The sequence below is a fragment of the Petromyzon marinus genome, chromosome 73 (assembly GCF_048934315.1).
Source record: "Petromyzon marinus isolate PM22_M1 ecotype Great Lakes invasive population chromosome 73, UKy_Petmar_22M1.pri1.0, whole genome shotgun sequence".
Classification (NCBI taxonomy): domain Eukaryota; kingdom Metazoa; phylum Chordata; class Hyperoartia; order Petromyzontiformes; family Petromyzontidae; genus Petromyzon; species Petromyzon marinus.
In genome coordinates this window covers 8931760-8943881 of record NC_133739.1, presented here as the reverse complement: position 1 = coordinate 8943881, position 12122 = coordinate 8931760, and the positions used below count along the sequence as shown (strand labels likewise).

At 46.6% G+C, this 12122-nt stretch overlaps 1 protein-coding gene across 1 annotated transcript in view; it reads left to right on the top strand.

Moving 5' to 3' along the window:
• Positions 1-11000, top strand: part of LOC142907023 (uncharacterized) — a 32235-nt gene extending 21235 nt beyond the window's left edge. The window contains exon 3 of the mRNA XM_076055954.1: positions 6431-11000. Coding sequence (XP_075912069.1) covers positions 6431-7512 — 1082 coding nt within the window. The 3' untranslated portion in view covers positions 7513-11000. The remainder of the gene's footprint in view (positions 1-6430) is intronic.
• Positions 11001-12122: the final 1122 nt, after the last annotated feature.

Sequence of the window (12122 nt, the reverse complement as noted above, 5' to 3'; positions counted from 1 at the left end):
ATCTTAACAGCGTTCATTGAAGTTCTGTCGTCCCGACAGGTCTGTTCATTTCACCTGAAGACGGCCGCTTGCGTTGTGGCCGAAACGTGGTGAGAATTTTATTGTGTTATTTTATTATTTTATTCTCATTCTACGTGACTTTCCCGAAAGAACCAAAGAAGAAGAGTTGTTATAATAAACGCGTTGCCTCAACCAGACGTCTCCGTGTGATTAGTTAAGGACACAACACTTGTATAAAAGAGAATAGCCAGTGGGTTTTCAAAGTACCTTCGTCTTACAGAAATCAATTTCGTGTGAGGCCACCGCATTAAAACGATGCTCAGCTGAGGAGGGCGAGCCACGTTGGGGAGGGGGTGGTCACCTTATCTTTGTCACGTGACGTAGCTCACGTGACTTCTGCCGCGACAATGTCTGGATGTTTTCGCCTGAGGACGACCGCTGGTGCTGCGATCGAAACGTCGCGATTTCTGTTTTTTTACTTCGTTTTTTTTCTACCTGCGTGAATTTACCGAAAGAACCAAAGGATATGAAAGACGTCTTGTCTGCTGAGCTTGTTCATATCCGTGTACATCGATGTCCCACATTGCTTAAATGGACACACCACACACAATGAAATAATTAGAAACTAGGACGACTTAATTTCGGGGATGGGCAAATATTGAGGAATCTCTTTCAATGGAGCGTGTTAAGTTTTTGTTCGATTCAACATCTCTCTGTCCGTCTGTGTCTCTGTTCCCCTCTGTGTCTCTCTCTTGCTGACTGTGTCTCTGTGGTCTCTGTATCTTTCATTCTGTCTTCCTCTTGTCCGTGTCTGTCCACCTCTCTCTCTTGTCAGTCTCTGTGTGTCTCTCTATCAGCGTCTTTCCAACTGTATTCAACTACCGACAGTAGCAACATGCGCCCGTTCAACTTTCACGGGCCCACGACTGCACGCGACTCAAAATTGCTCCGAGTCTGTGTGTATCTGGAACTTCTTTCTCACCGTACGTAGCCAACCATGCTAATCTGTGGGTCTCTCTGTGTGTGAGTCTCTGTGTGTATCTGGAACTTCTTTCGCACCGTACGTAGCCGAACCTGCACAGGAGGAGCGGCTGGTATTTGTGGAGCTGTTGGCTGGGTACCATCTGTCGGCGGGAGCGAGAGATGATGAAGCTCCCAAGCATTTCACTACGTTACCAACATCATATTTGCACTCGTAAGTTGCTTGCCTAATTGTGTGTTTCGTATCGAATCTCATCTCAACCAATCGAAGGACGCCTCCCCCTAAGTGGCAGCTGCCCCTGTGTGGCACAAGGTGTCCCTGCACCGGCCTGCACGTGGACATGAGTCTGTCGGTAGGGGGCGATCATTGACGCGCCATCTCCGTTGTGTAGTTTCTGGATAATATTTGGAATTGCCACAATTTTGACCGTGACACCGACATGCAATGACCTGTACGTCGTGAATGACACAACGCTATGTTTTTACATCTGCCGTGCAGCAGACTGCGCATATTGTGGTGCATGCTACTGGGGTAGCCAGGTGTGCCTGTCGGATTTGAACCTTGAACCTCTGCAATAAATAGAGAATGCGCTACCATATTCTTGGTTCTTTTGGTAAAGTCACGTAGATAGAAAACAAAAATAAAGAAAAAAACGCGTTTATTTTTATTATTTAAATTGTCATTTTATTTTTCTTTAATGTAACATGTTTTTTTTATTTACGCGACTTTACCGAAAGAACCCAAGAATATGAATTCCTGCCAGTCACGAAAGTTTTAAGTCAAAATAGAATGCACCACCAACTCGGCTCGCGTCAATCTGCGTGGAGGCGTGGGGGGGCCTGAGAGAGTTTCTCACCGGCGCAGAACTTCCATGCAGAGGGCTCCACGCAGCTTCGTGCGGAGCGACAGGCCAGGTAGCTCCCACACAGCGTGGCGCAGCTGATTAACATTTATATTCTTGGTTATTTCGGTAAAGTCACGTAGATAGAAAACAAAAATTGGAAAATAATAAATTGATGAAAAGTTGCCATTTGTCGACTGAGATGACTGTGCCCACCTATGTGCACACGCACACAGTGTACACACACACACAGTGTACACACACACAGTGTACACACACAGTGTACACACACACAGTGTACACACACAGTGTACACACACACACAGTGTACACACACACAGTGTACACACACACACAGTGTACACACACACAGTGTACAAACACACAGTGTACACACACACACAGTGTACACACACACAGTGTACACACACAGTGTACACACACACACAGTGTACACACACAGTGTACACACACACAGTGTACACACACACAGTGTACACACACACACAGTGTACCCACACATTGTACAAACGCACAGTGTGTACACACACACACTGTGTACACACACACACTGTGTACACACACACAGTGTACACACACACAGTGTACACACACACAGTGTACACACACCCAAGTGGTCTCCGTTCAAGGGAGGGAGCAATGGAAAATGAATCTAAATCAACTTAAACGTCAACCCCTATCTGTGACGTCACCACTCACCACAACCTCATCGGCAGGGGGATGTGTACCTCGCTAGTGACGTCATGTCACCAAGGTGTTCACCCCCCCCCGTCCAAGGCGCCCTTGAACGTGACGTCACCTCTGCCTGGGTCGCTGCCGTTTTCTGTTCAATTAGAATCCATATTTGGGCAAGGTCACGCCCAGTCACTGCGGCTCATTAACATAATCTATTCACGTACGGAAGCGCTCATTGTGGGAGGGGAGTGTTATCGTTCCCCACAAGTGACGTCATGTCACCTCTTGCTGTCGCGTGACATCACGAGATAACAGGAAGCTGCTGCTACGCCCGTGCACTGAAATCCGAGGTGAGAAATTCTCATCGCGGTTGTGGTTGTTGTGGTGGTTGTGGTGGTTGTTGTTGTTGTGGTGGTTGTGGTTGTTGTGGTGGTTGTTGTGGTTGTTGTTGTGGTGGTTGTTGTTTACCGAGGTAGAGCCTCGCTCTCTCTCGTAGGGATGTCAATTGAGTAGCAGCGAGCATGGAAGCGATGGCCAGGTTGGAACTTTACAGCGCGGGGCCTAGCCTGATCGCGGGGCCTAGCCTGATCGCGGGGCCTAGCCTGATCGCGGGGCCTAGCCTGATCGCGGGGCCTAGCCTGATCGCGGGGCCTAGCCTGATCGCGGGGCCTAGCCTGATCGCGGGGCCTAGCCTGATCGCGGGGCCTAGCCTGATCGCGGGGCCTAGCCTGATCGCGGGGCCTAGTCTGATCGCGGGGCCTAGCCTGATCGCGGGGCCTTGCCTGATCGCGGGGCCTAACCTGATAGCGGGGCCTAGCCTGATAGCGGGGCCTAGCCTGATAGCGGGGCCTAGCCTGATAGCGGGGCCTAGCCTGATCGCGTTTAAGTTTAATTTGTCTTCATGCGGCTCGCCACTTTGTCACTTTGTTTTAGTTGTAAATATTCACGCGGTTTTTTATTTCATTTTTTTTCTGCACCAGGCCAACCCCGCTTGAGCTGCTGTGCCGCTTTTGTTTTCAGAAGCGTCCTGCCCACAACACAACACAAGGTGAGGCTCCTCAACAGCGTGGCGGTGTTCACTCTGGACGTGTGGCGGTGTTCACTCTGGACGCGTGGCGGTGTTCACTTTAGACGCGTGGCGGTGTTCACTCTGGACGCGTGGCGGTGTTCACTCTACTTGGTGGAGTGAGGAAGCATGAATTCTGAGCAGGTGAAGGTGGCCAGGCGTTGGTCTGGACACACCACCACCTTTTGAACCGTGCCAGTGTGTGACAGTGGTGGAGCCAGTGGGGGTGGGGTAGGCACGTGCCCCCCAACGATCCGATCGAAATCCCTAATTTCGATAGGATCATTGGGGTTTATTAGTGACTAGCTTCACTACCCGGCTTTGCCCGGGACTTGGATTCTTGTCTTGGATACATTTCATATCCATTATATTTCACTGAAAAACCCTTAAAAATGTTGATGCTTGCGAGAAAGAAAAAAGGCGAAACAAATCAAGTTACCTAAATCGGATGTTTTCACTCAAGGAAATTTAACCTTAATCCACTACTACGCAAGGTCGATTTTGGTCACTCGGGAAGGGAATAATGACGTGGTGAGCTGAAAATAGTCGCGTTCACTTAGAAATTCCAAACGGCATAACCTGTGAAAATATCACGACGCCAGAGCTCAGTGTTGGGAGAGGTTTTTGCTGCTTCACACAAACAAACAGATGTAATGTTTTGCTTCATATTTAAGATAGCAGTTCTACCCGTTCTTCGCACGGAGGATATGTATTGAAACTCCGAGAAACCAATGGCTTCAGATGCCAGGAGCGAAGCGCCACCTAAAATCTCCCGGCACGCTGTTAACAGCCCTATCTGTGCTGCCAAATACATATTTCCCTGGATGTTCTTCCCTGTGTATGTATCTCTGCTGCCTTGTACCTCGTATCTGTTCACTCTGTCTATGCTGGTTTGTTCAACCCGGAGGATGAACACGAAATTTAGCAGTCTTCTGAAATTCGTGGTCTACCAGGCAAGTGTCTGTCTTGTTGGCCTACTGGTTTTGCATCACGTAATTTTTCTTAGGTTTTGTTGAGTTCTCGTCTCTCATCTTCTTGTTGTATTTGCCTCCGTGCAGTTTAACGCTCTCTATGTGTTGCGTTGATGTCACCCTATGTGCTCCCTCGCTATTTGTTTTTTTACACCTGATGATGATCGCTTGTGTTGCGTTCGAAACGTCGTGATTTATTTTAATATAATTTTATTATATTTCTACATACGGGACTTTGCCGAAAAAAACAATGAGTAATTTATGCATTCACGAAAGCTTCAATTCTATATTCATTGCAGAGCGCTTAACTCAGGTGTGTTGCGGGTTGACGCCACAATCTTCATGGTCATACAAAATACAAATGTCTATTTTTATACTTTTTTCATTGTGCACGGTATGGAACCTACCCACATGCCAAATTTCAGGTGTGTAGTATGTCGGGAAGTATGCACACACACACACACGTATCCACACATTTCCATTTTATATATAGGCTAGCTTTACTACCCGGCTTTGCCCGGGACTTTGATTCTTGTCTTGGATTAAAACACGGTCTTCGCGGAGTGTTGGGTGGGGGGGTGTGCGTGACGTCAGCAGGCACACTGCATAACGATGCCGCATAGGGTGACATCTCAGATATGACGGCTATTTTAATACTTTGTGCATTGTGTCCAGTCTGGAAGCTACCCACGTGCCAAATTTCCAGTTTGTGTTGCATGTCGGGAAGTATGCTGAACATTTCAAACAGACACACATTCACAAATTTCCCTTTTATAATTATAGATGAATCAGCATTGTGCAACCCCCACTGCCACCGCGTGACATATTATTACGTGCCAGGGACTCTATGAGAGGACAACAGTCCGTGTTCATAATTGGCAATAAGTAACGGCAAAGCTGTTACAAGGGACTCACAGAATTGTGCCCAGTTGCGTATACAGTACACGACTTCCCTGAAGGCAAACACCTTCAGCGAGCGCGATGCCTTTCACACGCGTCGAATTAAAAGCGTAGGACAAGTCCTTACTTAGTAACAACTCCTGACTAACAACTCCTTACTTACTAACAACTCCTTACTTCCTAACAACTCCTTACTAATAACTCCTTACCAACAACTCCTTACCAACAACTCCTTATCCTATCATTTTTCATTGCTGAAAGGGGCTACCCCCCCCCCTACCTGATTATCCTGGCTCTACCTCTGAGTGTGTGAAAGGATCAAGTTTGTATTTGCAGTAAAGTCTATTAACTCTATTGGGCACGGAGGTTATATTAAAATAGTAGTTTATTTTTGTTTTCCTCTGCAACTCTTAGTAAGAATGTAGTCAGGAAGTTATCACAGCACACGTGCAGCTGAAGTCGGAACTGTTCATCCCAGCATTCAAGGACATCTGTGCCTGGCTTTCACACCTCTAAGTTGCGATTGAACATTCATTTATGCATGTCTGCATAACACAAGTAGTATTATTTTCAACACCCTTTGCTATGTCAGCTGAATTTAGCTTTCATAAATATTCCTTTGGAAGCCAGACAGCCGAAATTGTGTGTTCGGGAGTTTTGGGTTAACATTCATTTTGAAGACACGAGGGCTTCCAGGCACGTTTATGACCATTTGCCCTCTAATTGTGTGCCATAACAGCCCGTGTGATGAATTTGGGACACGTTTTCACTATAACATGAATATATGAATAAGTATAGACGTGTGAGTCACGTGTGACTGTATGAATGCATTCCTCTGTGCATCGATACTGACGTGTAGATGGTGTGGATATTCTTTTTTTCTGTCTGCAGCTGTCGCTTCCTCTGCAGAATTGGTCTGATGGAGCAAAGGCACTCGGCGCGGCTCGGTGCATACAGCACGGATCGTCCTGCACATTTGAAATGGCACCAGAGAACACACACGGGAGAGAAACCCTTCAAGTGCAGTGTGTGTGGGAAGGCGTTTGCACAGTCATCAAATCTTAATGTACACCAGAGAACCCACACGGGAGAGAAACCCTTCAAGTGCAGTGTGTGTGGGAAGGCGTTTGCACAGTCACCAAATCTTCAAGTACACCAGAGAACCCACACGGGAGAGAAACCCTTCAAGTGCAGTGTGTGTGGGAAGGCGTTTTCAGATTCATCTCCTCTTGTAGCACACCGGAGAACACACACAGGAGAGAAACCCTTCAAGTGCAGTGTGTGTGGGAAGGCGTTTGCACAGTCACCAAGTCTTCATGTACACCAGAGAACACACACAGGAGAGAAACCCTTCAAGTGCAGTGTGTGTGGGAAGGCGTTTGCACATTCAGCAAGTCTTCATATACACCAGAGATCACACACGGGAGATAAACCCTTCAAGTGCAGTGTGTGTGGGAAGGCGTTTGCACAGTCACCAAGTCTTAATGTACACCAGAGAACACACACAGGAGAGAAACCCTTCAAGTGCAGTGTATGTGGGAAGGCGTTTGCACATTCATCAAGTCTTCATGTACACCAGAGAACACACACAGGAGATAAACCCTTCAAATGCGGTGTGTGTGGGAAGGCGTTTGCACAGTCACCACATCTTCATGTACACCAGAGAACACACAAGCATCAGAAGATCCACAAGGAGTGGAGTCTGAAATCGGCTTGTGAAAGTCAAAGTGCCGCAATGAGCCCATCCCTCATGAAACAAGAACCGGAAGAAAATCCCAGCTTGGACACTTTTAAAGGTATCGAGGTGAAATATGAAGAGGTGAAGGTGAAATGTGAAGAAGTGATGGTGAAGAGCGAAGAAGTGAGGGTAAAATGTGAAGATGAAGATTCAACTCCAAAATCAGACCTTCACATCGATGGAGGCAACGTGAAGCAGGAGGAGAATTCTGACTTTGAGGCAGAGCGAGGCAACTCCCAGCAGTTTGTGGAAGTGGAGGTGTGGGTGGACTTCCTCCGAGACATTACAAAGTCAAATGGAGACCCGGTAGATATGTAAGCTTGAGACGATGTCGCTCCAATAGATGCACCTTTGTCACAGGCCTTTAATGACAAGAATGAGAAGTTGAACACTCAATTCCTAGGTTCAACCTGCAGGGTAAGAGCGGCCAGTCTTTGTGAACCTGTGGGTTGCGTAGATCTCTAACCATGAGCGAGAGCCAATAAGCTTCCAAGCAATCACAAGGTTCTAATAATTCCATTTATATGGTGCTTGCTTAATCGCCTCTGGCAATTCGGAGTGTTGTGTTATATCTCGTCTCAAACACTCGAAGAGCACCCCCAAGTAGCAGCTGCCCCTGTGTGGTACAAAGTGGTGGCCCTGCACCGGCCTGCATGTGGACAAGAACCTGTCAGTAGGGGGCGATGGTTGATGTGGCATCTCAGTTGTGGAGTTTGTAGGTAACGTTTAGAATTTGATAAATTTTGACCCAGACGCCAGCATGCAATGGCCTACTCGTTTTTGAATGGCGCAATAGTATGTTGTACATACACTGTTAAGCGTATTTGTAAAAAAAAATAGCTTGTTAGTACGATATAACCTGATGCAGTATATTTCACTGCAGTAATTCGATTTTGTTAATATGCCTGTCAATAATTGAGAATTGTTGCATATGAGCCTTTTCCAAAATTGATATTAACAATAATATTTGCCGTTATATATATTTTTTTAAACGATAAAAATTAATCAATAAAACCCGTAAGCCAGGCACACGAAAAACCAGATGTCGATCATAAACAGGCCATTAATAAATAAAGAAATAATAAAACTCTCGAGGCGAGGATGTTAGCAGCTATCTGCGAAGATCTCCAGATGAACAAGAGTTTGATGGGCCCTAAGGGAGGTCACCCAGAGGGAGCCCTCCGCAAGCCAGAAACGAGGACGCCCACGGGTTAAACCATATATATTTTTTCCTTTGTCATTAAAACAACGGTTAAAATTTAAAATGCAATAACAAGAATAAGCTAAAGTTAGCGGTCCTCGCGCTCACTCCAATTAATACCAGGCCACCAGATACATCAGTGAATTATTATCCAATGATTAATTTGCTATCAAATGATTTTCACCTTTAATACTTTTACTGTTAAAACAAAGCTTGGAGACAAAATACAGAGTCACATTAAAGGTTTTTGAGAAGGAATGAGACAACGGGCAAACTTGCGAAAGAGTTTAAACAATATCCCAAGCAACCCCGACCACCTTTGTCTCTCGCAGCGCGGAGAAGCAGGAACCACACCTTATCACAAGGGGCCATCTGGAGCTAGCCAGACGGGTTAATGAGAAAACACACAACAGCCAGCGAACACGTTTTTCAGTTAAAGAAGTGGCTACACATCAGTCACACATAAAAGTAAGAATAACGAGTTCACCTTACACGACATTCCATTATAGAACCTTACAGAACCAAGGGATATAGATTCCAACAATCAAGAAACGGACCTCTTAAACTCAGGATGAAAATTATTTTTCTTTTTAATAATTCCATCGTAACAATGCGAACCTCGGTAAACCGAGAGGCGTGTCGGGAGGATGTAGTTACAAGCACGAGTCTTGGCGAACATGGGACCAAATGGTATTTGAGAAATATAAAGTCGAAAGTATAAAGAGATAGGTACTTCCGACCACCTTTGTCTCTCCTGCAGAACGCGAGAGAGGAATTTCACGCCAGGGCAAACAGATCGTTATCGCAAGAGCCATCTGTACACACACACGAACTCACACACACACAGACCACGCCCCCCCCTTCACTGCACAGAGAGAAGAATGTCTTTGAATATAACGGTCAGCGCATTTTCAAAAAGTTAAGTTAAGTCAGTCAAGACAGATCAGCGATTCAAGACGTCCACAAGACGAGCAGTCGCATGGAGCGGCTGGCTCCGAGCCTCGCTGAGTAGCGAGGATCGCCGAGTCGCGATGTATCAACGAGATTGAGTCATACAGCAGTGGAGAGAAACTGCTGTCAGCGAACCAGCGCGGGTGCGTTCGCGCATCTTCAACATAGAGAGCACGTGCGACTCAACTCACTCAACAGAAGAAAACGCTTGGCCAGCCGCCAACAAAGTATCAGCGAATCAGCGCTGAGAGCGCTCGAGCATCTCCACAGAGGAAGCACGTGCAACGTGGCTCAACCAGCAGCGGAAAAGCACGAGCAGCCGCCAACAACTTCAGCAAACCAGTGACCAAGCGCGGGCGACTTGAGTCATACAGCAGTGGAGGAAACCTGCTGTCAGAGAGCCGCCAACAACCTCAACAAAGAGAGCGCCTGCGACTCGGCTCACTCAGCAGAATGAAAAACTTGACCTGTCGCCCGCGAGCGCAGCGTCAGATACTACAGCAGCGGAAAGAGCGCGGCCAGCAACGCCAAGCAAGAGCGTGCAGCAGCTCAGCCAGCAGTGGAGAGAAACTGCTGTCAGCGAACCAGCACGGGCGCGTTCGCTCATCTTCAAGGAGAGGGAGCGCGCGCCACCAGTGTGCCATCAGCATCAGCATCAGCACCAGCGCGTGCCAACAGCGTGCCACCAACATCAGCACCAGCACGTGCCACCAGCGTGCCACGAGCACCAGCGTGCCACCAGCGTGCCATCAGCACCAGCATCAGCACCAGCGCGTGCCAACAGCGTGCCATCAGCATCAGCACCAGCACGTGCCACCAGCGTGCCACGAGCACCAGCGTGCCACCAGCGTGCCATCAGCACCAGCATCAGCACCAGCGCATGCCAACACCGTGCCAACAGCGCGCCACCAGCGTGCCACCAGCACCAGCGCGTGCCACCAGCGTGCCACCAGCGTGCCACAGCGCGCAACTTTGCGTCACCAGCGCTGAGAGGGCAGCGGCCCCGCACTCAACACCCATCGGCGCGACGACGGCGAGCGTCGTGCTGACTCATCCAGCCAGCGGTGGACAGAAACTGTGACGAGCCGTTCGTATTCAACCCCTCCCCCACAGTCTCCCCCTCACTCCCCCACCGCGCTGCAACACACACAGGAAACACATTTTGGACACCAGAGATGCTAACCTCGGCGTCTGCTTTACGCAAAGAATTGAACCGGTGATAAAGAAGACACACGATACGCATATCGGGATAATCAAGAAGGGTTGCCACTCCAAGGTGGTGCATTAAAAATCAATTCATAGCGAAAAATACAGCTGTCATTGAGTTGCATAATAACCAATCGTCCTACTGTTAACAGCGTGATAAGAATTGACTTGAAGGTCTATGAATGGATGTGGTACTGTGTGGGCGATGTTCAAATACGAATTTACATTATAAGGTTTTGATAGAATAGTTTGCATGTATTAATCTCTCCCTCAACAACCGATCGATTGCGTTACGCGTCGGGAATTAACCACAGGTGCCGTTATCAAAGTGAAACGACGCAATCGTGATGGTATCATGTTAACGCTGTGTTGAAATTCCAAGATCGAGAGTTTTCATATTATTCAAAAATTAAAGTTAGCTAGAAAATAAAATTTATTAAAGCATAAAGGTTGCGTGTGATTCTTCCTGAAATTCTGCGTAATATTGTTCTGTGTATGAGATCTGAATCCTGGGGACCTATCATAAGCACACTATCACCACACATAATCCATAACACGCATAATTCATAATGTTCAATCGAGAGTAATCGTATCCTTATCGATAATACGGAATTAAATAGCAGAGTCGAATCGACTCTCTCATTCATGCTCACAAGACCTACAGAACTGCATACGATCAATTGCGTTATTCCAATTCGTAACACAATCCTAGTCACCAAGGCTCGACCTGCATTATCACAACCACGCCCACTCGCATAAATTAATACAATTATCTCTCGAATCAGCATAATTTATGCATATAATTACACCAATTAACATAATTTAGGATAAATTATGCAAATTGCAAATTTCATTTAATTTTTATTATTTTGATCAATTTTCATAAAACCTATATATACAACAGAATGAATACTTGTCTGTGTACATGTAACATTTTGTCTATAAGGGTCAAACATTGAATAAGTGATGTTAGGACAAAGTGTGTGTTTTGGAAGTAACCTGTACAGATAACTCAGGTGAGACTCATTGCTCTTGTGATACAGGTCAAAGGGTATTTTTGTGTTTTCAGGAAGCATCTCCATCTGGAGCAACTCATTGTCTTTGAAATAGGGAGCACACTCGGTTCATTAATCAGTTACAAGGCATACCACTCAAAGGTTACACGTAGAGGAGATCCATTCTCTACAACACGAATTATAATTTTGTATTACGTGTTGATGTAGATTTTGTCGAACTAGGACATGAAGTGCTCCTTGCTGATTAACGTCTGGATGTTCACAACCAAGGGCTTGAAGCAAGCCTGACTGCCTGCGGTGCCCCTCATTTACGGCCTTGGGCCAGGAAAGTCACGAAAAAAAATGCACACGAACGACGTCTCCACGCAAGCACCCGATGCTCCGTTTTGAAGTTTGAAAATGAAACAACTTTGAATTGTGTTATGTTTTGAATTAGATAATTGTATTTCTTCATTAAAAGCTTCTTAATTGAAACAGATATTTCGCGTGAATTTTCTCTCGTCAAGTAGATGGCCTTGCCGGGGGTTTGGTTCGATGCGGACTTTCACCTGGTT